At 42.6% G+C, this 23857-nt stretch overlaps 1 protein-coding gene across 1 annotated transcript; it reads left to right on the forward strand.

Moving 5' to 3' along the window:
* The first annotated feature begins 1294 nt into the window (after positions 1-1294).
* On the forward strand, positions 1295-23128 carry mdfic (MyoD family inhibitor domain containing). The gene is made up of 5 exons (XM_076722392.1): positions 1295-1653; positions 1957-2116; positions 4061-4171; positions 16154-16543; positions 21017-23128. Exons 2-5 carry the CDS (start codon positions 2023-2025, stop codon positions 21265-21267), a joined length of 846 nt encoding a protein of 281 aa, XP_076578507.1. The 5' UTR covers positions 1295-1653; positions 1957-2022; the 3' UTR covers positions 21268-23128.
* Positions 23129-23857: the final 729 nt, after the last annotated feature.

Below are 23857 nucleotides of genomic sequence, written 5' to 3' on the forward strand. Positions count from 1 at the left end.
AGCTGCATCACCATTTATTTAAAGTGAATTATACATGAACTCAAGTTGAGAAAAGTAAGAGATGATGTTGGCACCAAAGAGGCTGTTTAGATTATAATTCTAGTTGTTCCAACTTTTAAGACTTGTTGGCTAACTTTCCAGCAGTTTTGTTCATGTTCCTCACAGAGATAAGGTTGGCCAGTGACTGGGTTTGTAACCGAAGCTGACAAGGATCCAACCTACAACACTTCACACAGAGGAGGTTTCACTGACGCAAAGTGGGGAGTAAAATTAGAGTTTACGACCTGTGTTTCGTTTCGTCATGATGATCATGAATGATCATGAATCATTGTTATTGCACCAAACAAGGGAATGGGTCATATTTTCTATTGTAAATAGGCTATGCATAAACAAATATGGATGGATGGTTACGTAACTATGGGGTCAGGACCACAGAGAGGTTAACTCCTGACCTCACACCTACCTGAAACCACAAAACACATATAACAGAAATCCTAATGGACTGTCTGCATCTGGGATTTGGTCATGTTGCTAAAAAGTGCTGCCAACACAATCACAGATATGGAGCATATGAAAATCAGTTGTGTTTAAGTGTGTTTTACAGCTTGGGTATCTGAAGTAATGTGACATTCTCCGCACTGAGCTTTTGAAACATTTCTTAGATCAGTTTGTGATGCTTATAAGCCTTTCATTCCTTTGTCCCTTTTCTTCAACCATACACAACTTTTAAGTTAATAGTTATATGCAATAAGATTCTGTAAAAACTTTATCCACTGAAACAATCACTACTAAATGCTCAAATAGCATTTTATATACTAAAATGTAAAAAATTAGTAATACTTTTAACATTAATATTTATTCTTGACTTTGAGGAATAACTAATAAATGTTAACACCAGGGTCAATTCTCTTCATTCCTCGGCTTTCAAGCACATCTTCGGGCCTTCCCGTCACTGCATAAAGTCCCTCTTACACACGTGACAGACATTTCATACTTAAGTCACGTGATAACAATTAAACCATCTCCATGACAACCGAGCAACTCCATGCCCACGAGGGATGTTGACACATGTCGCCCAAGTTTGAGACTTTTCTTTGTCAAAATATTTAATACTTTCAGTGTACTTTTAGCTGTTTGTTTTCATAACATTTCTCACATGTTTCACTGTAGAATCGAGGCGACAATTAAAAACCCTGCAAAACGTTTTGTTTTTCAAACTTTCGCTTCTTTTCCAGTTTTTCCCCCTCACTTTATTTTGAGGACATATGTTCAGGGAGGGCTTTGTTCACTTTTCTGCCGCCAAGGGAAGCAGAGGGAGAGAAGAGCGGCTTGGCTGGCTTTACTACAGGAATCCGGATATGATGAAAATGTTTTAGACGCAACAATCCTCAGCGAACTACCCGCCATTGAACGTCGGAGGCGTCGCGAGGGTTATTATTGATATTATTTTTTCATACGTCAACAGCATCTGGACAAAGTGGGACCGGGACACACTGGCAAGTCAAAGTTACCGGAAAAGTTTTTGGACGCTCCAAGTTGCTCTTTCACCCGGTGTCCCTTTTTGTTTCGTCCCAACGTCTCCGGGAAAGAGTTGGAGGAAGGAAGGATGGGAGTAAGTCAGATTTGAAGCAGGGCAGTTGACATGTTTGAAAGGTAAGTTATGCTATATAAACAACATGTCCGCTTTCGCTATAAACAGCACTTCTTAGCAAGGGTCCGTCGCTTTTTGATAAAGGAAAGGGAGCGTGTGAACAAATGGGTTGCATATGGAGCCTTTCAGCAAGTTTATGTAAAAAGCGAGACAAGGGAAATTTCCACTAAGTTTTACTGCTGCTCGACGTCACTTTTCTCGGCGTGTGAAATAAGCGGATGACTCTCTCATGTTGAGTAATGAGCTACACGGTGTGGCTTTGTGTCTACAAGCCTGTGCTGATGGTGAGACGTTGGTTTTCACAGCGCTGAGGGCTGAGGAAAGGGAGGAACTTCTTCTGCCGAGTGTGTCCCCAAAAAGACGACTGTCTCATGTCCAAGGAGACTGTCTTTCCTCCGGGTGGGCCGGCAGGGCCAAGAAAGGGCCCTCAGCAAGAGACAAGTCCCCTGCTGTCAGCCTCACAAGGTAAGGGCACACAGGAGTGGCATGAGAGGAAAAAGCTACATTTAGGGTGACCAGAATGGGGTCTGGGGCTCCCCAGGGTGCATGAGGGTGTCCCAGGGGTCACAAGATGTCAGTTAACTCATATTTCATTAAGTCTTAGGAGTGTGAGAAGACATTACCCCCCCAAAGACTAAATATGTCTGGCCCTGCACTGGCTCACATCTAACAACATAATTCAACCAAAATGTGCCTGTTTAAGCTCTCAGTGACTTTCAAACATGTAGTAATCCCTGCGATACAGATGCACAGCTCATGTGTACATGAAGTTCTCTCATGTGAATGTCTGAGGTGTTTTTTTTCTTCTCAGGCAATGAAACTGAGCTATAAATATCAGTGACATAGTCTGTCAAGAAGTCATGTTCTTGCAATCAAACATGAGAGAAAACAAGGGAAAAGTTGCATATAGAAAATTAGTCAGTGAATGCGTATCAGCGTTTATTGGCCTGCTTGCGACAATGTCAGCCTTGTCTTTTTAAATTATATTCGTGTGACTTTTACGATATGTCGGTATCTGTGCTCCAATGTTAAGCCTTGATAATGTTTTTGCTTTTTTCCTCAATAAAGTCTGAAGAAACGCCCTGGTGACTATTAACAGCAACCACAGCCAATTATAGTTTTTAATTAACTTTCTAGTTGCCCCTAAGATTATCACATGTAAAATAAGCTTACCCCCACACCCCCTTTTCATTTTTCTTCAAACAAGCAATGAACCGTTAACCATCCTATTTATACCAAGCATCATTATGGCACTGTCAAAAAATAGCAAAGTAGGACAAAGTAAGCAATCACTGGGGCTGCTGGATTGCGAATGGATTTTCGCTGGACCTTCAAAGGCGTTTGCAGTTAAGACTGGATTTCCCCTCTCAGGGGACTATAGATGTACTGAGAATAGACCAATTTATTTCTAACTGTGATCACTAAATACTGCGATGCATCACACAGTACTGCTGCTAAAGCAACTGCCGCTACCATACATCAGCTCCAAGCTGAGATATGTGCCACATCTATCTAGGGCTGCTGGCCTGCGCCCATCTGTCCCGCTCCTCTCATCCATCACTGCATACAAACAGAGAGTGTTGTAGCATTGGAACAAACGCATCAAGCTTTGGTAAACGTGATTGCTACTAGGTTTTGCTGAATCATTCTTCACCATTTTTTTTCTTGAGAATCACAGCAAAAAGTGGCTCAAGATACAGTGTGTTACTGTAAAACTTGCAGGCTATGAGAAAAAACTGTGGGCTATGAGCAGGCATCTGGCACCAAACCAGTGAATAAAGTCATTGTGGAAGGTTTATTTACTGAACAAAGCAGCAGTGTGCAATGAGCAAAGCGTCAGTGAGTCTTGAAGTCAAGAAGCCAGAAGACACAGCTTAGAGAGAGATGAGTGGAACTGTCCCTCGTGTTTTTGCAGAGCTATCAGGCCGAGAGTTTTTACCAACATACTTTTTCCAATTTAGATGAATGCAGCCTTTATGGCAGTGAAAAGAAGCTTGGCAGGTAGAGTACACCCGGGAACAGAAGGAGAGAAAATGAGATCCAGAGCTCTGGCAAGGCCTTTACCTGAACCGCCCCGCCATGTTGTGCAACCATTTGCCAGCGGCCTGTGCTTTTTCTGGCAAAAATAGGCCAAGCGGCCTCTGCACCTCTGGCTCCTCCAGCTGTCCCTGATATTTTGTCCACACTGTGGCTGACCCTGCAGTAAAAGTTTACATCTGTTTTTTGGGGGAATGGCCCTAATATGCGTTAATTTAGACCAGTTGAGCTCATAATAGGATAACATTAAAGTAAACAGCCGAAGCCCTTTCTGTTCGTCACTACACACCGTAATATTTTGCTGCTTTAGCTGTTCGTGCAACAGGTTTTTCTCCCTCGACCATGTTTAAACTTTAATGCTTGTGACCCTAGATGCTTGTGAAAGTGAATCATCAGGAAGAACACCGTCTCCCAGGAAACCAGCCTCTGAAGGACAAAGTCACGTGACCGAGGAGAAGCCTAATTATCGCGAGCCTGTAAGAAGTAAGTTTTAACGACCTGGGAAAGCTGTGGGTGGACAGCAGGATATCTTGGTGTTATTTTTAATGATAAACAACAATGAGCCGTTTAATTGGAGAGAGTGAAAATGATTAACATATTTTGGTCGCTTGGTCAGATGGTCCAGTTTAACTGCTGCTCAGGAATGTTTTATTTAGATTCTAAATTGTTATAATTTCGTCCTTTTTTTTATGAACACGCTCCAACTGTCAAGAATAGCTGTTATGACAGTTGCACAGCCTGCATGCATGAAGCAGGGTCAGTTGGCCAACTAAAATATTAGCTTCAGTGTTTCCAATTAAAATAATATCAAGATAGCACCGGGGTCTTTTGGCGAGCGAGTGCTAACATGCGTTCTTTCTCATTCCGCCGTAATGACCGAGACTTGGCCCATTCCTCCATTTTTGCTTCTCCTTCCAACCCTCAGCCCTCTGTTTTGGAAGTAGGGAAATCCTGTTTGTGGTTCTGGCATTGCCTGTTTTAATGCACTGATTGCAACTTAGCCACAATGTTTTTACCCCTGACCAAACATTTACCTATTGGAGAGTACCTGTGCCAGCTGCTAGGGGCATTCCTGTCTTCAGTGTCATTCATCTTACAGGCTAAGACAACATTGCAGGGGTGTATTGTCCTTAGCAATAATCAACCATACCAGTAACATATGTTTTCGTTTTTAAAACAATGGTTGTTTTTTTTCCGTGTCCTATAATTTGATTTTAGAACTCAGTAAACCTGTATTGTAACACTGAAGTCATAACATTGTTTTATGCAAATAACCTTTACACAGGGAGGTTTTACAAAACAATCACTTGGCATCGAACTGCTTGACTTATTAGCAGGTCTAATTGAATGTAGATGCACTCTTGTTCAGTGAAATGACTAGATACTGAGTTATGGACTGCAGGTCACTAAAGAAAACTGGCTGATAGCTTTGTGTGTGTGTTTTATCATTTTTAAGAAGAGTGAGATGTGTCATCAAAGGCTAATAGCAACTGATTGCTTCCATCCATGGAAGTGCCTAGCAGTAATAAGTGTTGCATTTGCATTTGACACAACAACACTGCTTTTGTTTCTGGGTTGTTAACTTTTCCAGGGTGCCTTTTCCTGCCTTTTTTTGGTATTAAGCTTAATTACTTGCCAGTGGCTTGTTTACTGAATCAGCCAGGAAAAGAGACTCAGTTGCAAAAAAAAAAAAATAGTAATAAGATTTTCTGTCAAGAGATCTTTTACCATGGCAGGTGTGTGAAGTATTGCGCTTCTGGAGGGAGGCATGCTTTTCTTTCATCTCAGCAGATAAGCTCCTGTGACAACAGTTTTGTGTTGTAATTGATGTCACCCCCTCAACATCCACACATACTCTCTTTCTCTCTCTCTCACACACACACACACACACACACACACACACACTCAAACTGTCTGGTAAGGGAATTTTAGCGAGAGGAAGCTATGTTACTTCTTTTTTGAGAGAGTTAGAACATGAAATGGTCATGTCAAATAAAGGCAAAACCGCCAAGTTTCTTTATTTTATTTATGCCTGTCTGTTTGTGGTTAAAGCAAGGTTGGAAATTCAGACATTTAGCGGAGGCTCAAGTGAACCTATTTATGTCATAGTCCCACTGTGGTTTTGTTTGTTGAGGTGACCAATCAGATTGCTTGCTGGTACGGGTAATTGAGAGCCCTCCACTGCAGAAACAGGAAATCAATAAGAAATCATCTGCCTGCCTACATCCTGGCCCTTGCTGTTTTTTTTCCCCCCTGATGTCTGATTTGAAGCTTGTGTACAGTATGCGGATGGTGACTTTTCACAACAAGAGGAAGCCTATTGTAATGTTGTAATAACAGCACATATCCTATTGCAGTTATGATAACATTGTTTTGACAAGCTGTCTTTTTAACCAGTGGGTTCCCCTTAAAACAGGAAAGTAAACATGGCAGCGGTTCCATATTAATTTGAAACTGTTCCTCATGGAGCATAGCTTGCATTTTCAGGAGGGTACATGAAACGGAGTAACCACACAATTAATCATCACGTGTGACCTACAAAGTTGAAATTTTCATTATGAAGCGAAGTTTCACAAAGTCACATGGTGGAAAAAAAAAAGTTGAAGCGCAGTGGTTCCCGGGATTGCCAACCACTGTGGCTTGTTAGACAAAAAAAAAGTACCATTCTGCCCTTCCTGTAAGGCCGTTGTCAGAGAGCGGTTCCTCTGTGGCTGCGCCATCCTGGGGGAGGAGGGAGAATCTTGTGGGGGAGACAGACATTCCTCAGGAGACCGTTCTGGGTTTTCAAGCAGCTGATATCTCCTGCAAACAGGGCTTCGGCTCTCCAGCCCCTGCCTCAGAATAAATTGCTACCACCCAGCACCAGTTTTAGGAGTTTAATCGTCACATTATTCACTGGATTGTCAAATACTTTTTTTTTTTAATGCTTCTGTGGTTGATAAAGATGACCTTACTAGCTTCCGAAGAACAGGTCTGTTTTTTCTCTTTTTTTTCATCTCAGTGAAATTCTGTAGTGAGAAAGGAAGGTCAAATAACATGACTCCCTTTTTTTTAAAGAAAGACATTAGTCTGGCCTTTGTGTGAATCCCTGATTGGGCTCTTTAGTGGCACACTTTCAAGGTTATTACCTGTGTGCAGAATTGACCTTTTGGAAGTGAATTTGTGACCCCTAATAAATGCAGTAAAAGGGATTGTTTAAATGGAGAGTATCTCATACTTGCACCTCTCTAGCAAGAAAATATTCCTTGACAGTGCAACAATTAAGATTTATATTCAAAACTATAAAACGTTATGATGCCACACAGTTGGAGGAGTTAGACTGAGATGAAACAAAGGGCAAGTGCCTCCTCCTCATCATTTTCTTCATCAGTGCTGAAATATTTTTGCTGCCCAAGTGTGGTATCAACATTCTCAGACTGTCGCACTTCACCTCATGTATATTCCAAAGTTACTTAAGCACTAAGAGACTTTTTAACCTCATGCCAGTTTTCTTTTCCCAGAATGTTTTTTTTCTTCTGCTATAGGAAGTACATGGTGATTGTTGTTATGCAAGATTCATATCTTTATTGTAATCCTCAGAGCCCTGTCTCTGCAGAAATAATGTGTCTAAAAAGCATAGACCTATTATAAACGGAACCATAATTTTCAAGTGATTACTTACCAGTGGGTCATGGAATCAAAAACTGTATAAATAGGGTGAAATGCTAGTGTAGGGGTTGATTAAAATGGCCATTGTAATTCTACCTCTGTTGTAATTATTTTCTCATTGTCTTGGTGCAGATAGATTTCATATGGGAAATTTCAAGTGTGTTAATTAGCATATTTTACCCGAAGTGCCCGAGCCTATTCACTGTTAATTTTTTTTTTTTTTTTTAATATTCAAAATACTTGAGCCAAATGATTAGATATGCATACCTCAATTCATGGACTGCAGTCTTTTAAGTGCTTATGTTAGATACAAGGCGACATATATGGACTTTGATTGTGGAGAAAAGTGCATTTTTGCCAAGAATTTTGGTATTAAGAGTAATCTTTCCAAGTCGCTCAAACACCAATTGACCTTCGTGTCTAAATGGTTCTAGTGCAGCATGAATCTGTAGCGGTGGAAGAAATATTAAGATCTTTTACTTAAATGAGAGGGGCAACACTGCAGTATGAAACTACTCAAGAAAAGTCCCCCAAAGAAAAGTTCTGCTTTCAAAATCTTAGCTGGTAATGTAATAGAAAACATGTATATTCACAGTATGTGTATGCAGCAATTTAATGTAGTTGTTGGTGGAGGTGGAGCAACTTTTAACTACTTTCTATGTTGTTGTTGTTTAGTTGAATGTATGACAATGCATCAAGACTGAGCCTTTGGAGGATGCCGCTTTCATACCCAATCATGATACTATCACCTGTTACCAATGAACCTGTTTACCAGTAGAATGTTCTAAACAGGTGCTTTTGGACCATTCCGCAACTTCACGAGTCTGTAGTTGCTCCTGTCCCAACTTGTTTGAAATGTGTTGCTGCATCAAATTCAGAATGAGCATATGTTTACAAAAATCAGTGAAGTTGATTGTGGTATACAATGGGAACACCCAAGTCAAGCAGAAGTACTGTAACTAAGTTCAGTTCTTGAATATGTTAGATACTGTCTACCGCTGCACCTCTGCATTTTCATTGTTTTACAGTGCATTTTATATATAATACACAAAACGTACGGTAGATGACTAAATAAACCCACCCCTCCTTTTCAACCTTTTTTTTGTCTGTTAAGCACAGGTAAGGTGGACTGCTTGGTTCATGTTTACTGCCTCCCTCACCAATGCCACACTCGACAGTGTCAGTCCCTTTCACAGGCCACTCACAGAGAGGGAGAGAGAGAAAAAAATCAGCCAGTTCAAATGAGAGCAGCGCAGGGGGGATTACTTGGCCTCTAACAGGGTTTTGGCTCCAACATTAAGGTTAAAACCCTTTTCTATTACTGAGATCTCAGCTGATGTTGCCCCCACCAGCCCGACCCCCTCGAGCTTCCAGCTCCTTGCCCCCTTCGTGTTTGCAGGTTCAGTGCCTCTCTGCTAGGTCATTCTGTCAGGCCCCCTGATCAGCGGAGGGTGACCAGGGACCAGGGGATGGCTCCCGTCCAGGCTAGCAGACAGCCACAGCTGACGCAGGCCCCGACTAGTGCAAGACACCCCCCACCTCCTCCCTCCTCTCTTTCAGTCTAGAGCTAAAATCGATACGGGCGTCTCCGTGTTTAAAAAGCCACTCAGAGGCAGACGAGCACATCTGTCCCAAAGGCTGATCTCTCAGCTTAAGACCTTGATTGGCATCCCGAAGATGTGAGGCGCTGACCCACAGCTGTCCCATTAGCAGAGGGTTAATGCTGAGATTGATACTGAGCAAATAAAGGAACTCGGTGTGGGGGTATTTTGATAGACTGTCTATCCCCTCTGTGACCCGGAGACAGACCTCAGTTGTATTTTGGCTTTTAGGGAGTGGTTGCCAGATCCTCATCTCTGACTCTAGTAGTGGCTGCGTTAGTGGATCTGCTGCAGGTGTGCGTTGTGTTTATTTGGTGTGTGTGGTTGACTGTCTGCTGTTCTGCATGTGTATGTCTTTTGTGTATATGTGCACAAGTTCGAATGTGCGCATGTGCAGGTCTGCGCGCTTGCCGTTGAATTTCAAACAAATGAGTTTCCTGTGGAACTTCTACTTCAGCAAGGAGATGTTGAAGCTGGTGGAATATTTGAGTCATCCATGTAACTGAAACTGAAAATACCCCCATTCCCCTCCTTCCCTCCCCCGTCTCCTCCCGTTCACTCCCGCTCTGTTGCTCCGGTTTTGTTTTGAGTCGTCAGCGAGGAGAGGGTGGAGCACGTTTTTGGAGTATGGAGCCTGGCAGCTCCCTCAGGCCTGCTCTGAGTCACGTCATAATTGATCTTTCTAGAAATTCTGGTAGCTAGCCGTGTAAAGTCTAAATCCGTGCAAGATGTGCAGCTTTTTAAAGATACTGCACTCGCGCATTGGGCTGTGTTTTTGCTACCCTCTCTCTCCCCTCTTGGATGGTAAGTAACAGATGAGGGAGAATAAAAGGCGTTTGACAAAGCTTAATGCAGAAACAGGCTCGCACAAATTCATCTCAGAAATGAGGAGAGGAAGAGAATAAGGCACCATTTAGTGTCTCTCACAGCAGCCAGGTTGTGAGGCTTTGAACACTCCTTGATGTCTTGCGTTCTGCTACATTAGCAGCACTCAAATTAGCACCATGCCAAATTCCACAAAACAGTGGAGAGACCAGAGACTTCTGTGGTCAGGGCTTGGGGGTGGTGGGGGTGGGCTGAGTGTGAATGACTTCCCCTCAACATGATTCATGTAAGAGAAAATGGCATCTCATTGGGAGTTTCAATGATTTAGATAGCAGTCAGACATATTAATCTGGGAAAATGTTCCGTTTTGAAATCAAAGGATAATTGATGACCCCCCCTCTCCCCCACCACCATCTCCCCTTCCCAGCGCAGACACACACGTGCACCCACCTCAACCAGCCTCACGCACTGAATACGCTGAGAGGTTTGTGTCGTCAAATCAAGCTCTTGTCTTTCAAGTTGCCTTTGCTACTGTAAAATGTAATTAAGCAGAACAAGGTCCGAGGGGGTTATTTTTTCCACTCAATCAGCAGCAAAATTTGAAATTAGTAAATCCCTGACGCCCTGCTTCTCTCTTTGTTGAGTGGAGGCGGCGGTGGTAAGGAGGGGTTTGGAAATAATATTAAGCTCTGTCTTCATGTGTCACTTCTCCTGCAGCAGGTTTGGAGGAGCCAAATTTGAATGACTGTCACAGAGAATTAAAACTGGGTGGAAAATAAGTGTGTCGAGCTGAGCACTATAGGCTTGCTGTCCTGGAATGGGAGAGAAAAACAGACAAAAATGTGATGTTTCCTGCGTAAATGAGATGCTACAGCGTTGACAGGTGAAGACAGCTAATAGAGTTCTGTTGCAGGTTATGGTAACACACCCACGCACACAAACAGAGCACGTCACTTTTGCTGATGAGGATCCAATATCAGAGCAGGTAATTTAGCTATTCTCAGCGGCCATCACCATCCGCGCCGCTGCCATCATCGTCGTTTTATCTTGGATAAATACAAAACATTGTGATGCGTGCGTATGAAGTGACAGGGCCAGGATTGCTGTGTGATGTCCAGAGTCACATTTTTATCCATGTCTGTTGGAACAAGTGACATTTTTGTTAGCCCGTGTCAGGTTGCCTTCCACTGTGCAAACGCTCAAGACAAGACCACAGAGTTTGCATGGCACCCACATGTTTGCCCTAACAGCAGTCTAATTTTCTAATCAGATGCTAGTTCTTGTTTGCCAGTTGACATCACCAATTTGCCCTCATTTCGCACTGCTGATATCTGCATTATATTGATGGTAATCACAGTTAGTGGGTTTTGTTGTGCTGGGACACTCAAATGATGATCCCTGAGTCGTTTGTCTGTTCCTTCTGATGCGTCCTTCTAGACAATAAAGGAAGTCCTTGTCCCGTAGTTTGGAAGGTCAAACGGTAAACGAGGCTTTGATACGCCCAAGGAAATTTTCAATCAGAGCCCTTTGTAATAACATTCATTGTACTATTTTCCTCTCTCTCTCTCTCTCTCTCTCTCTCTCTGTCTGTCCCTCACACTCTCTCTGCAGTATAATTCCCCTGGTTTTGCGTCTATAAATATGGACAGGGAAGATGTATAATTTCTAATGAGAAAATATATCCCTTTGGATTGAAAGGCAGGGGCTGTTCCACACACTGCTGTTTGTTAGGAGGAGAGATGATACCTCAGGCTGTTTTGGCAGAGAGAGGAGGGGGTGGTGGTGGCGGCGGTGGTAAGAGGAGTCTGGCTAGGTCATTGCACATTTACAAATTAGCATTTCAATCATGCAGGTACATGGCCAGCCGAGCAGAAAATATACATGTTTTTCTAATACGAGGCACAAAAAGATAAACAAAACACTGACCGTGATAGTGGAATTAGCATTTCAGAGCTAACTGTCGCTGTGTATTCTGCTCGTTGCTGTTTGGGACTCATAACTAAAAGTAAAGGTTCCTCTTCTGCTCTCATATTTCATTCAGTGTTAACTCACAAACTCGGAGCATTGTGTAATAATGGCTATTAGGAGATAAATACAAGATATGGCTTGTGGTGTTTATTTGGCTGACATGATGTGACATTTGAATAACTGTATGCTCTCTGAATGGGCATTCTAATAAGCCTAGGCAAACACCTTTCCTCTCTCTTCTCCCTCTTCCTCTCTGTCTCATGGGCATTAATATTAAAAAGGACTGAGCTTTAGAAAGACGGCGCTTGTGTGGTTGTTCAATCCGCTCCCTGCCTTACCTGCGACTCTCGGCATAGCAGTGTGCAAATGAGAATCTCCATACTGCCCTGTTTGACCTCTGTGTTATATTTTCATGTTCTTGACTATTTTAGAATTCTTGTTTATACAGCTCTGTTTCAGTTGACATGCATGCATGCATATTCCTTCCTGGTAGGTCTTATTCTGCATGTGTGTGTGTTTGTGCATGTGTGTGTGAGATCCTGTCGGCTTGTGACATATATATATCTACTCCTCTTCTTCTTTCTGTCTTTTGGGTGCAATTTCCAGCTTCCTCCTGTAGGACCTATTTTGTGTGACAAAAACGGAGGTGTTTATATACTCAGTTTTACATACAGAGCGATCCCCGCACAGCTCTGGCGCAGCTCCAGCGCTCTCCAGGCACTCCGGTGCTTGGTCCCTGTGTGGCGCAGCCACTGAAGACTCAGTGACAAATGGCAATTATATTTGTGTGTTCTTCATGAATCCATCAAACACTGGCCTTTTAAAAATGCTCCCCAGATATTTGAGGCTGTCAGCTACTAGTAGCTGGGACCAAATTGGGATGCTGCTTAGACACTCAAGAACCACTCACCCCCTAGTTTCCCCTGTGATGTGTGTGACAGCGTGTGTAGGGGAATACCATGTTTTATTCAACTACAAATGTACACTCTCAACAGTTGTTGATGTGCTGGAAATAGGGAGGTTACAAGTCCAATTTGAAGTAAGTGTGTGTGTGTGTGTGTATGTGTGTGTGTGTGTGTGTATGTGTCTAGTTCCTCCTCCAAAACATGGTGTTTTAATGCAACCTGTCAGGTTGTGTGCATTCAGTTATCTCGGGACACCTACCCATCTCTTCAAGCTTGTGGCACAGCTCGTATGATTTTTTAAAAAACTTGATGGGAGTTGTTCATATCAAATTTTGATGCAGGTTGTGTTTTCCTGCTGCGCTATAAGAACAATGCAGCAGCAGTGTGTCAGTGTTGCCCTGTCAGCATTTATTAACAGGCTCAGCTCACATTTGCGTTTATCAGTTGAATCCTCAGGTGCAGCATTAAACCTTGTGTTCAAAAATTTCAGTATCAGATTATATTATTTTGAGTCCCGTCTACTGTGATTATTTTGGATTGACTAACACAATACGGAAATGCACAATGGCTGTTTGATAAATTTTCCTAAATGTAAATTCACTACACTGCATGCACAGTGAAAGTTTTTGATGTTCCAACTTAACCAGTGTAGCACAGTTCAGCAGGACTTACTGTATTTCTGCTTTCTCTCATTACGTCTTCATTTGTCTCGTGGTGACTGTACAAGTCTGTCATTGCCATCTTTGACAGTATCATCATTATCATGATCAATGATTATGAATATTACTCCATTGTGTCCATTTATCTTAGTCGTCGTGTTCATCAGGATAAAAATAAAGACTGCAAAGACTATCCAGGAACCTGCCACTGCACACTTCTCTGCAGATTTGAACCCACTTTTCGGGCTTTGCCACGTGTTAGAAACCTGAGTCGCCGCTTATGTGCTCTGGGTTTTATGTGGTGGTTTCTTAATAACTATTTATACTTTGGTAAATTGAAAGCTTGACTTCCTCAAAAGGAAAGGTAATTATGTCTCCGAGTCTGCTTTGCCCTTTTTTTGCATGAATGTTTGTTTAAATGTGTGTGTGAGCTCGCGTGGCTAGTTTGTTTAACCTAAATTGGAAAAATGACCGTTATTATGCGAGATACTATCGGTGATTGATTTGTTAAGGAACTGTCATCCTCTAGGCAGGAGTTTGCTGTGTGGTATTGACTGGACAATACTCAAACACAGTGCAGTTTTCCATGTGAGTTGTGCTATGTTTGTGTGTGTATGAGGTCTCTGCAAATGAGTTTGGACAAGTTAATCATTAGCGATAGAGAGGGATTTCCCCCGTCAGCCCCATTAATGTCAGCCAGTGTTTTTTGTGTTCGTAGCTACAGCTGAGGTTTCGAATAACGTGAGAAAACATGAGTAGTGTGATCAAAAGAGTTTCTGATTTTCATTTCTGGATTCTGCCAATGTTTAAACATGAATTTCCAATAGTAATCCAACCTTTTTGAAGTGGAAATTAGACACATTTAACTGAATAAATTGAAGTTTCTGCTCAGTTTGTTTCTTGAAATAGGTCACAATAGCCATCTTTTGGTTATTCTTGTTTATTATAACACTGAGTGAGCTGACTCAACTGACTCCAGGGTGGGAAAAATGTGTAGCACTGGTCTGCAGAACCAGATCACTATAATGGGATACCACTTGGACAAATTAGAGATTCAATTTGAAAGAAAACATCTCCCTGCCAAGTTAAAAAAAAAAAAAAAATCCTCCTTGACCACCCAAGAAAAGCCCACTGCGTTGATATGGAGAACACCCGACATGGGTTGTGTGTGTGTGAGTGTCTGTTCCATCCTTTCTTTGTGGTAATGGTTTAATAAGCTTTAAAGAAAAAGAAAAAGGAGTGAAAAAATATAGCAAGTTGTAGCTGTCAGGGGTAAAAATGAGGAACAACAACAGATGTAGCTCACCCTGAGTCTCCTTGTTAGCAAGCCTTAGCCTCTCCCCACATTGTCATGGGCAGGCTGCAAGGCTTTTGCCTTTTGGAGAGGAAAATCCATCAACCTGGTCTTAAATCACTGCATAATGAATTCTATCGTGTGCTACCCAGTTGTCTAATTCAAATTGCATGGAATCCTGATCCCTAAAGTCTATATTTGTTTATCGAAGCAGCATGCAGAAGTCTGAATGAGGAGAAGGCAAAACCCAGTGTGTGTATTTAATTGCTTTGTTTTACATCCACATTCACGTCCGGCCTCTCCCAGGGTGATGTGTTGTTAAAAAGCATGAAGCCCTGATTCCCACACTCTCTCCCTCTCTTGTTAACCGTAATTGCGCTTGTTGGTGAGCTGACAGAAAGAAAATAGAGATGGAAAGAAATTACCAAGTTCTATATTAAGTTTGCGTCCACTTTGGAAAATTTGTTGACATTTAGACAGCTGCAAAACATTTCAACAGGGCTGCAGATGTTGTCTTCAGCTTGTGCTACACAGCTGCTCAATAAGGCAAAATTTTGTGGTGAAGATACCTTATATTCAATGTATATACAGAAAGTATAGAATAGCAGAAAAAAGAATAACTGTGGTTCACTCAGACAGACTTAAAAAGAGATGAATAATTCACAAACTCTCAAGTTAACCATGCACTGGCAGTGCGTGCACATGCACAGTGGCTCTGATGTGGAGGGAAGGTAATGTAGGAGTAACTCCCAGTAGAGCTGAATGTGCAGGTGTTCCTCTCAGTAAAATGCCACCTCCTTTGCTCACTCACATCCTTCGCCTTCTTTCTTATCAGACAGGTCGCTGTCTCCTGACTTTCTGTGGCTGTCAAACATACACTTAGAAAGACTAGTTGAGGCCATCTCTGAGCTTTCAGAGGAAAGGAGATCATTACTGTTGCAGACAGCAGCTATTTTGTATATGCACAGTATCACAGGCTCTCTTTCTCTTTCACTGCATTAATCTCTCTTTTTCGCAGACTGTCTTGACTCACCTGGGTACTGCTCCCACAAATGTCTGTCTGCCTACAGCAGTGGCTTTTGTGAACCTGTCACATATGAGGTTCCTGTCTCTCTCTGCTTTCTTTCTGTCATTGCGGGTTGAAATATTTGCCATATGATCGATATTTATTGTGTTAGGAAATGGTGGCAAGATTTGCTGAGAATTATTTAGCAGAGATTGGTGTGTTCGGGGTATAAGAGCTGAACATGACAAGCAGCAATGACTTTATGTGAGTAAAAGGTATGAAGTGCGAGGTGCAAAGAGTGCAGACAAAGTTATCTCCCATTAAAATAAAGTTACAGGCTTATCAAGTGTTAGTTATTAAAGTAAACCACTTGTTCCTTTTTATGCTATTGTGTTTTATTGTTTGATAATGATTTGTGCATTTATGATTTGATACTTGATTTTCTTGTTTTAAGAGCCTTAGCTTGCTTAGATTACTCCAGACAAACTGTCCTTAAATAGTGATTGAAGTAACGTGCTGAAACTACACACCCAACTCTTTTCTTCATGTCTCCCTTCAGCTCAACCTCAGTCTGAGTCTCAGCCAGTGTCCTCGGAGCCTGCCGAGGAAGAAGCTGGCAAGGACCAAAATGGCTTTCGCCACAACAGGGCTGGCACACCCGGGTTGAGTAACGGCAACGGAATCCACCCTGGCATCGGCGGGGCCGGGGCCATGCGCACATGCTCCTGTGGTGCCAACATCAGCGTGGGTGCCATGGGTGGGTCTGGCCCTGGCACGAGATCAGTGGCAACTGCGACGACAACGACAGAGCAGCCAAGGAAGCAGCCGTCCACGCCTGTGTCGCAAAGGATGCAGAGGAAATTGAGGTCCAGCTTGTCGGTCAACAGTGACAGCAGCAGACGCAGCAAAGGCAGTTCCACAGGGTCGCAGAAGCCTCCTTTACCAGAGGGTGAGTATTCACACAGGCGATCATGACAGCAAGTGAAAGAGAGCACACACCTACACATCCACTCACACACGCACGCATTGATACTCATACTAACTTTTCTAACATTTGTTTGCTTGCTTGCTTCTTTTTCTGCATCCCATTTTCTGTTAGTCATAAATTCCTTCCATAAGTCACCGTGATGTCTCTGAGGCCAGTCAGGGCATTTTAAAATGATTTGTGTTGTGTATAAAAGGACAGATCCAGTGTATCATAAGAAATTGTCCACCAGATACGTCAGCGTTCAAAAACGGCAATTTGCAGTCCATTATTTTTGTTAAATACTCACTTCCTCGCATATAAAAAACACACTCTTATTATTAATACCTTGTCGCTTTATACCATGTCAGAAAAACACCTAAATTGGTAGATTTAAGTAGTTAGAAAAGAAAATAATTTGAGTAGTTAGTCAAAAACGAAAAGACTGAATGTAACAAGCTCTTGGTCTTATAAAATGATCAGTTCTGTCCTGTGAAGCTGTATTATGTAGGAAAATACAAGAGGCAAAAATACCATCAAAGCGATTTGTCTATTACAGCGGCAATGCTTGGGAGGCACTGCTGAAAAAATCCCTTATGAGATATTGATAATAAATTCTTACCTTCTCTCACCTTTTAATGATGGGAGTGCATGACCTCTCATATTTATCACCCCCGTCAAGCAAATGACATCTTATCCTGCTCCTGTGGCTTTTATTTTCTTTAACAACAAGTCAGAGAATCCGTTTGCCATGCAGGGAAGCCGTCACATTGTCAGGTGCAAGGCCGAGGTGAGTCCAGTAATGAAGGCGGTTGGCTGGTCCTTTTCCATTGGGGAGATAGGTGTGACCGTCTAACGAGGCCCGAGAGCATGGGGTGCCTATTAAAAGACGTGTCCAACCTTCTTCGGGCCCCTCACGGCCCCTCACACCTCTCTGGGCCCTTTCTGGCTCTCCCTACATCCCGTCAGCACCACCCTGGCCCTCATTAACAGGGCCCCGTCGCATCCCTCCTCCAACTATTGTACTATGTGGCTGTGCGTGTGTTTGTGGACATGTATGTGTTCTCTCTGTGTTCTGCAGCATGGACGATATGAGAGCTTTAGACATGTTTCTTTAAAGCAGAGGGGCAAGTCCTACCTCTTCATCCAACTCAAGGCCTTTGCTGTTTTGTCTTTTTATGTGAGCTATTACTCCAAGGTGAAGATGGAAAATAAGATGTGATATTAAAAGATTCACTATGGTCAGGTTCAGACATATGTTTAAATGAAGAAGACAATTGGCCAGTCAGATCTTTATTTCATGGTGCTTTGCTTGAAATATGCTTCAGATTGAGTTGCAAGCCAGACAAAACAAGAAGGCACGCGCACACATCCACACAACACCAACACACAAACCTCCACTGAAGGTGGGATGCATCCGTCAGTGATATTCCAGACACGTCACGCATTCAACATCTCAATTGGTAAAGAACAGAAGAGAGAGGGTAAAAAAAAAAAACAATAGCAGCTCAACAAGTCTGTCTCATTGTGGCTTTTGTGTTGCTTATTTGCAGACGCAAGAGCTCTCAGAATCAATATGTTCACTCTCAACTATTTATTTCCCCCCGGAAAACAGCCAAGCTGTGGTGTTTGAATGTTTACACGGATTAACATAATCTGTTTGCCTGTGAAATTAGCCTCCTAAACAGCCCCCTGAACACTGGAAATAAAAGGCATAAGCTAGTAGGAGCTAGCTCTTGGGATTCTTCTGCTCCCTGTGTTTCTTGGCACATGCCGTTGGCACCGTAGCCAATCTGTGATAACACCGCAGCTTCTGAGGAGTCATTTGCCACACTGCTTTTGTTCAGCCGGGTGGGTTGCCTCAACTCTTGTCATCCAGTTTGTGTTTTTTCTGTTAATTGTGTGTAATCAGTTAAGGCCTCCAAGCTGCTTTAGCCTCATTTAGAGATTTAGGGGGAAGGCCGTAAGCATCGTCTTTGTGTAAGCTATAAACATTGGTGTGTGTGTTTGTGTGTGTGTGTGTATGTGTGTGTAAGCGCTAGTCCTCCAGCTTTGACTTTTCCCTCAGTCATGCATTATAAACAGGCCTGCTTTAAAGTGCATGTGGTGGACCTCCACTATCCATCCCACATCCTCTGCCCTCTTTTCCCATGTGTGCCCTCTGTGCATTCCCATGGCCACCAAGGCTTTTCCTGATCAATCTCTCTCTCTCTTTATTTTTGTCTGTCTAGCCATCTTGCCCTCTCTCTCCCTTTGTGAGGTTGAATGTTTTGCAACAGCTTGCTGCTCTGAGGCCCATCCAGCTTGTTTTGTGTCATGCCGCTCCCTTTTTTTTTTTTTTTTTTTTTGATGTTCGCTTTCCAGATGTCTCAAACTATTTCCTCAGAGGCGCCGGACGCTGGTTTTGGCCCTACAAACTCCGGGCTTCATTGCCGCTCGCTGACATTAAACAGGAGCGGTGTCAGTGTGTGCTGTCCTGTCTGTCTGTTGGTTGGATTCACTCTGTGTCTCTGTCTACCTTTCTATCTGTCTCTCTCTGTTTTCATGGAGATGTGCCTTGCGTCCAGCTCTCTTGTGTACAGTATACGACCCCCCCCTTTTCATTCCCCTCCTCCTTGCTAGCTTCTCTAAGATCCAGACTAATCGCTGGTGTTGAATTATACATCCAAGTGAATAGCTGAGATGGCCAGCTGCTGCTTAATGCCTATGTACTGTGTTTATACCATATTCACAGTCTACTGTTACATTCTGAACGCTGGCATGGCTATACCCTCTGGGTCCTTCGAAGTTTGTTAGGCTGAACTTTGAGGTTTCGTGCACGGAGCTGCGGCGGGGTGGTGTTTATTGTCCTCACTGGCATGGCATTTTGTCGCACTCAGATGGCAGTTCACTGCAGTGGATGGCACGAGAGAAAGTGATATGTGTTTTGTTTTGCCAGCATGAAACATATCCCCAACCTGCCCAACAGTAATTTACTGCATGTCCACATGAGATGTTCAGAAGTGAAGGATTTATTCTCATGCATCTTCCATCACTGCCAGTGTTATGGCCTCAGATAAGGATAATAAGATGCATTCAAACTTCAGGCACCCTCACACACATGCGCGCACACACACACATTCACACATACACGCATACGCACACACTTGCTCGTTTCATGTTCCCTTCTCTATCTTGTTTGTATCACAGTCAGCTAGCTGCTTCTGGTCAGCTCTGCAGCCCTGAGCACCGCAAAAATAGAGAAAAAAAATTCCCCTCTACTTTGATTAATCAAACATGAGCATCCAGCGGTCCACAGCTTGCCTTCCCATGCCGTCCTCCACACTCTCCTCCTTTCGCTTTCCCTCTAACCCAATCAGTAACAGCCCCTTCTGACAGCTCAAGATGGGCTGATGAAAGTTATGCAAATGTGCCCTGTTTGTAATGCTATTTTTCTGCATACATCCACATCATGTCTTTTTAACACTCCAAAGCAGTGGCGCTGCTCTGGCCTTAGTTCAAAAAAAGAGACAGCTGCAAGGAGTGGATGCCAGGCGCAGTTACCGAATGATATTTAGTATAATGTAGTGACTTAGATCCAACTCCAGTAGTTCTGGTGTGCAGCAGCTTGATTGATGACTGATTGAATTGTGTACATTTATCTCTTATTAGTGCAGTCGTGTATCTGTGGGCCATGCATGAACAGTCTCTGTTCTGTATTTAATGTCACCTTTTATACTGGCCGCTTCTTTCTCCCATGGTTTTGTGTCCTCAGAGAGTTTTATTCCAAACCTAACTGTTTGTAACTTCAGCTATTATGAAGTGACATATAAGTTTAGAGTTAGTTAATACATTTTTTAAAAGGAAATCATGTAAATGAAGTGGTTGGTGATGGTTAATCGGTATATTGGTGATTTAAAGGGGAACTCATTATTGCTGTGGAGCAACAAGCTGAAACATGCCACTAGCTCTTTAACGAGGGTCTGTGAGGAGGTTAAATGTTAATCAGAGGTGTGAGCATTGCCAGCATTAATCCACTTATTTACCGGGAGAGACTCCTGGACTTTGCTAATCACCTTTGTGTGATCAACCTGGCAGTTTGCATGATAATGCCACAATTATTTAACTGTCTGTTAATCAAAACTGCAGGAGAGGAATTCATTTCTTTGAATTTCTCTTATTTCCTTTTGCCCCCCTGCCTAGTTAGCCCTCGCCCTTCTGCCACATACCTACTCCGTTCCACCTGTCGGCCTCCTGAGCATGCAAGACCTCGCTCACTCACTCTGTTCTGCTCTTTCTTTTTTTAGCAGGCACTAATTTAGGTGAAAATCCAATTTAGAGTATTGACAGATTAATATATTACAAACACGTTATATTTTGTGTATTTGCTTTATGTCTGTGTTTTGTTCTTTTGATTGGTTTGATTTGCTCACTTGCTTACAACTCATCACCCTGGCTGGTTTGACGTTTTTGACCCAGACTGCTGTGTCCACTGCATCTTGGCCTGCCTGTTCTGTGAGTTCCTGACACTTTGCAACATGGTGGTGGCGCAGGCTTCGTGTGGCGCATGCACATCGGAGGCTTGCTGCTGCTGCTGCTGCAGCGACGACCTGGGCGACGACTGCAACTGCCCCTGTGACATGGACTGTGGCATCATGGATGCCTGCTGTGAGTCCTCAGATTGCCTGGAAATCTGTATGGAGTGCTGCGGCATCTGCTTCCCCACATAGGGAGGCCTGAGCTGGTGTTGACCACGGTGCGTCTGCGAAGGATAACTGGACCCTGGACAGAAGAACTGAAGGAAACTGCTGCCGCTGTCACTTTGAATTCAGCAACAGGCAGAGGGAATGCTTGCGTGTGTGTGCGAGTGAGTGTGTGTGATAGTCGACATGTGTTTGTTGACTGTGATGACTGTTGAGTGTGTGTGCAGTTGTATGATGTGGTTGAGTAAAGCATTCTTTGAAAGACGTATTTTGACACTGGGCTCCTGCATCAAAGCCAGCTCAGCAGGGGCTAGAAGTAACTCCACGTATATGAACATGTCAGTTAAATCTTCAGTGTAGAGTCATTTGCTTCTGTTAAGTATTCTATCCTTTACATAAGAAGTATTATCACAGACTGCCTAAGGAATGCTGTGTAGTTGTATCTTGCCTCTTTTTAGTCATTTTGATCAATGTGTTGTGTACACTAAACAAAATGACCATCTCCCTGTTTTTCCATGTGTTTTTTTTTCTCTTTTTTTAATGCTCAAACAAATGAGGTTGCAGTCTTTGTACTTTACAACACTGTAAAAGGTTTATGTGACACATTCTTAGTTGCATACTGTAATTTTGCAACACAGACTTTCATTTCCACATATCTACTGTAGCACTGTAGAACAGCTGAAACTGGTGAAATATCAGAGGTGAATCAGGACATCACAGAATCTGCTACTTTCTAAAACCAAAGGTATAGATTGTGCTTGTTTAAGGGCTGTTTTTACTGCAGGCTTTTATGACAGAAAACCTGCACAAAGTTGCTGATGAGTTCAGAATTGTTTGCTAAATCTCACTTAAATACTGGAAGGTCTATGAAAACATATTGTACCAAAGAATCTCATCTCCTGATTTGTAGTGTTTGTAGTCTTTGAATACAGTGCAGATACTCACTTTTTTAATACATACACAAAGAAAAAGGTTTGGACCAGCTCACTGTCCAGTTTTCTGCAACGTTAAGATAAACAATGTGTACAGTTCATGTCTTTATGAGAGTTGTCTAATTTCAGCCATCAACGATTAGGCTTTGTCATCTGCATATGCTGGTCTTTTCTGTGATGCCATATTACATACGTACTGTGTAAGTATGACTTGTTGAACTGCACTCTGTGCATAAAGGGCGTGATAAGGAATTAAAAAACGGTGACCCTGGTTGCCATATAAGCGGCTTTTGGGTATCAAGCCCAGTGACTCACAATACAAAAAAGGAATCATGAACTGTCAAGTTGAAATGGTAAACTAATGCAGGGTAAAGGCAGTTTTCTTCTTTTTTTTTTATGCTCCTTAATTCTGTGTATCTCGAGATGAGTTTGTGGTGAATCACCAATGGAGTCATTTTCTTGTCTTGGAGATCCGCTTTGATGTTGTTTAAGTGATGATACTTAATGCTGGCCCTCATTAGCACTGCTTGCTAAACGGTAACAAAAAATGTGCCTTTTTAACGCCAACAAAGATAATGTGCTGTCATGTACAGCTCGTCTTAAAGGCGCACTGTTATTGTGTGTAAGGAGGTTGGAAAGGCACCTCTGCAGCAGATAATGCGCAGAAAGTAAACCTCATTTTCATGTTTATGATTAACTCGCACCAGTTTTTACGGGCTAAAGAGTGTCAAGAAAACACTATATAAATAATGTGAAGAATTCATCTAAAAAGACAAAGTGTATACATGTAACTGCAGTAGTTGTCCTCATACTATACTGTTGTTTTTTTTTTGTTTTTTTTTTTAAATTCTGTGCCTTAAACTTGATCCTTCTCCTTTTCATCTCGATGCATCATCTCTCAACTTAGGATTTCATTGTAGTAGTTTTGTACATTATCTCCAATCTCAAAGAAAACCATTTTTAAAAAATAAAACATTACCAAAGAAATGTACCATTATTGTTTTGCGCACATTCTTTAAACAGTACATGTTGTTGCTGTCATTTCTTCATCATGTTCCAGTTGTTAGCATGTCCTTGACCTGTGGGAAACTATAATGGACATTTTTCAATTTTTTCTGATGGTTTGGAAAACAAATGCCCAGTCGCAGATTGGTTGATTGTGAAAATCATTGCAGCCTTGATGTTAAATGCATTTGGAAGACAATTCATTACATAAGCTGTTGCCATTTCCCTCCACTTGTCTCATGAATAATAGTTCTGCTGCTGCTGGTTTTGTGGGTTTCTTTCTATCCTAATCCTGGTTGACGTTGCTCAGTGTGGATTATTATGGCAGCAAATGGCTGCAATCTTATAAAGTCAGACTTGCATGTCTCTAACGGCAGACTTGTGTGCTCTGAACGCAGCGTTGTTTTTTCTTGTTCTTCTTTCTCTCGTTGATGGTGCAGCAGAAAGTGTGAGTTTCACGGTGGCCACATCTGTAACCTCTCCCCTCTGCGCCCCTCAAAGCTCCGTGCCGCACAGTCCTCCTCCTCTGGTCCTTTCTCTATTAGAGAAGGTGCTCAACTGGCAGCAACGTTAGCGCTAACATGGAAACATGGCCAGCAACACTCAGCGAGGTCATCAGAGAGCAGGGACCTCCTGCTGGCTGGAACGGCAGTCTGACCTTCAGCTGACACCACCCCCTG

This window comes from Chaetodon auriga, chromosome 22 (genome assembly GCF_051107435.1).
Source record: "Chaetodon auriga isolate fChaAug3 chromosome 22, fChaAug3.hap1, whole genome shotgun sequence".
In the NCBI taxonomy this organism is placed as follows: domain Eukaryota; kingdom Metazoa; phylum Chordata; class Actinopteri; order Chaetodontiformes; family Chaetodontidae; genus Chaetodon; species Chaetodon auriga.